The 2,921-nt window shown below is 40.6% G+C and overlaps 1 protein-coding gene across 1 annotated transcript in view; it reads left to right on the top strand.

Moving 5' to 3' along the window:
• LOC109921402 (focal adhesion kinase 1-like) overlaps positions 1–1,646 on the top strand; it is a 106,992-nt gene extending 105,346 nt beyond the window's left edge. Inside the window, exon 12 of the mRNA XM_048595915.1 lies at positions 1,612–1,646. Coding sequence (XP_048451872.1) covers positions 1,612–1,646 — 35 coding nt within the window. The remainder of the gene's footprint in view (positions 1–1,611) is intronic.
• The last annotated feature ends 1,275 nt before the right edge of the window (positions 1,647–2,921 follow it).

Raw genomic sequence — 2,921 nt, forward strand, 5'->3', positions numbered from 1 at the left:
CCAGTCCAGCTCGTCCCCGCCTCCCTAACCTGTTCTTCCTCCCACCCATCCCCTCCTCCCCCCTCAAGCCGCACCCCCATCTCCTACCGACTAATCTCATCCCGCCTCCTTGACCTGTCTGTCCTCTCTGGACTGACCTATCCCCTCCCTAACTCCCCACCTACACTCACCTTTACTGGCTCCATCCCTGCCTCTTTGACCTGTTTGTTTCCTCTCCACCTATCCTCTCCTCTATCCATCTTCTATCCGCCTCCCACTCTCTCCCTATTTATTTCAGAACCCCCATCCCCTCCCCCTTTTCTGATGAAGGGTCTAGGCCCGAAACGTCAGCCTTTCTGCTCCTATGATGCTGCTTGGCCTGCTGTGTTCATCCAGCCCTGCACCTTGTTGTCTCGGATTCTCCAGCATCTGCAGTTCCTACTATCTCTGTCCATCTTCTCTCCCACCTATCGGCTCCTCCCACCTCCCTGACCAATCCCCACCTGCCGACCTGCACTCACCTATCACCATCCCACCTACCTTCCCCAGCCCCACCCCTCCTCTTTCTCTATTTATTTCCGAGCTCCCTTCCCCCTCCCCCATTTCTGAAGAACGGTCCCAACCCGAAATGTCAACTTCCCTGCTCTTCTGATGCTGTCTGGCCTGCTGTGCTCCTCCAGCTCCACACTGTGTTATCTCTGACTCCAGCATCGGCAGATCTTACTATCTTTGCCACCTCTTCCTTTATCGTCTGTTTCTTTATTGTCACTGTGTCGAGGTCCTGAAACTTACTTCCGAACAGTACTTAGGTGTATACCTAAGGCATACTCACTGCAGCAGTTCAGAAATGTAGTTGACTACCTTTTCAAAGACAATTTGGACTGGTGTTGATAGAAATGTCTCATCCCCTGAATAAATAAACAAAACTAAAATACCTTAATGGGATTCCTGCACTTCTGGTTTGTAGTTGGGGTGACATTATTCATTATTACAAATTCTGATTCAAATTTTGTACAAAATGAAAGAATAAATACCAACTTAGAGCCATGCAGATTGTAATTTGAAGACTGAAATACACAGAACAGCAAGTCTGCTTACAGTTTGAGGCAAAATGGGTTCAGTTGGTATCCAGACCTAATTAGGAGAGCCAATATTTGCAATTACTGCAATTATTTGCAAGCAATTAATCTTTTCTGTTCCTCTGAAGTTTTGAAGTTATACCTTCAATCTTCTCTAATAAGTTATGCAATTAAAAATTGATGGAATTTGGGGTTTTATTATCACCACTCATCATTCGGTAAAACTGGTCATCTTTACATAACTAGAAATGAATTAATATGGAACAAAAAATAATTGAAAGAATTTAGAAATAGACCAAACTCATTTACAGAAGATTGGATTAACTCATGATTTACTACGTCTTTTTATTTGGGTTCAGTTGGCTATTGCAGCATTTTGTGTTTCAGTTTGGGTGTCCCAGTAATTGTAGATGGTTTGAGTCATGGTATTCTGGATTCTTTAATTTACATCTTTAAAGCAATGTGTGCTGATTTAGTAAAAGCAGTAATACAACTCAGCTTAAAAAAGAAACTGTTGTTTATCTGCTTAAATTTCTTGATCCTTTTTCCGCAGAAGGAGAACGAGCCTTGCCATCCTTGCCCAAGTAAGTGAACACAAGAGTTTCAAGTAATTAGCAGTGTATCATTTAAGATAAATTAAGTTTTAATAATTTTTGTATTCATTTTCATTGAAAACTAAATATTTTCATGCACAACACAGTATAATGTAGAATCACAGAATAGTTCTTACACAATGGGAGGCCATTTGGCCCTTCATATCTTTGCCAGTTGTCTGTGAGAGCCATTCAGCTCATACCATTCCCCTATCCTTTCCACGTAGCCCCATAATTTTTTTTTTTATCTTCCCAGAATCCGAGAAGTGTTACAGCACAGAAAGGGACCATTCAGCCCATTATGCCAATCTCCTGCTTTTTTCCCTGTACCTTTTATTTTTATCCAGATAATCATCCAATACCCTCATGAGTGCCTCAATTTGACCTGCCTTTCACACGTCGCCTGGCATTGCTTTCCATTCCCTAACCTGATGTTTCTCCTCACTCCACCTTAGCTTCTTTCACAAATCACTTGAAATAATGATTCAGTTCCATTTTGATACTGTAATTGAATCTGCCTGTACCACATACTAAGTTAGAGCACTTCAGATGTTAACGACTTATTGTCTAAAAATGTTCCTCCTTGTGCCGCTCTTGGTTCTTCTACCATTCACCTTAAACCGGCATCCTTTGGTTCCTCTCCTTTTGTCAATGAAAGCTGTTTCTCCCTCTCCACTCTATCCAGATCAAAGCTCTTTCCAACCTCCCCTTCTCTATTCATGTGACTGAAGTCTCTCATCCATGAAAATATTCTCTTAAGTCTTTTCTGAACTCTCTCTAATGCCCTCACATCATCACCAAATTTGCACTTAAAAAACAACTTAATGATTTGTTATTAGTAATGTAACTTTAGCAGAATGTGAATAAACAAGATAATCTACTTAATATCTATGATTTAAGCACAATTTTGTTTAAACACCACTCCCACTTTCTTACAGATGGACAGACAGACAGATATAGTTCAGTGATAAATTAGAAAATAAAAATTGTAACGGCTAAATTGATAACTATTTTAACAATGAGTACAACACCTTAATGAAATTCCTTGAACATTGAATTGATTTACAGGCGCATGGGATTGTATTTTGCTTGAATCCCAATGATTGATATGATGCCATGAGACTTCATGTTCAGGAGTTAATGTTGAGGATACTATGGCAACACTTCTGACTGTGTCACATCCAGTGATAGGATGGTGATGATATTGTCTGGTACATAGTCATTCTCACAGAATCGCACCTTAGAGAAAAATATCAGGCTGTTCCTTAAC

The sequence above is a fragment of the Rhincodon typus genome, chromosome 4 (assembly GCF_021869965.1).
Source record: "Rhincodon typus isolate 14 chromosome 4, sRhiTyp1.1, whole genome shotgun sequence".
NCBI lineage: Eukaryota > Metazoa > Chordata > Chondrichthyes > Orectolobiformes > Rhincodontidae > Rhincodon > Rhincodon typus.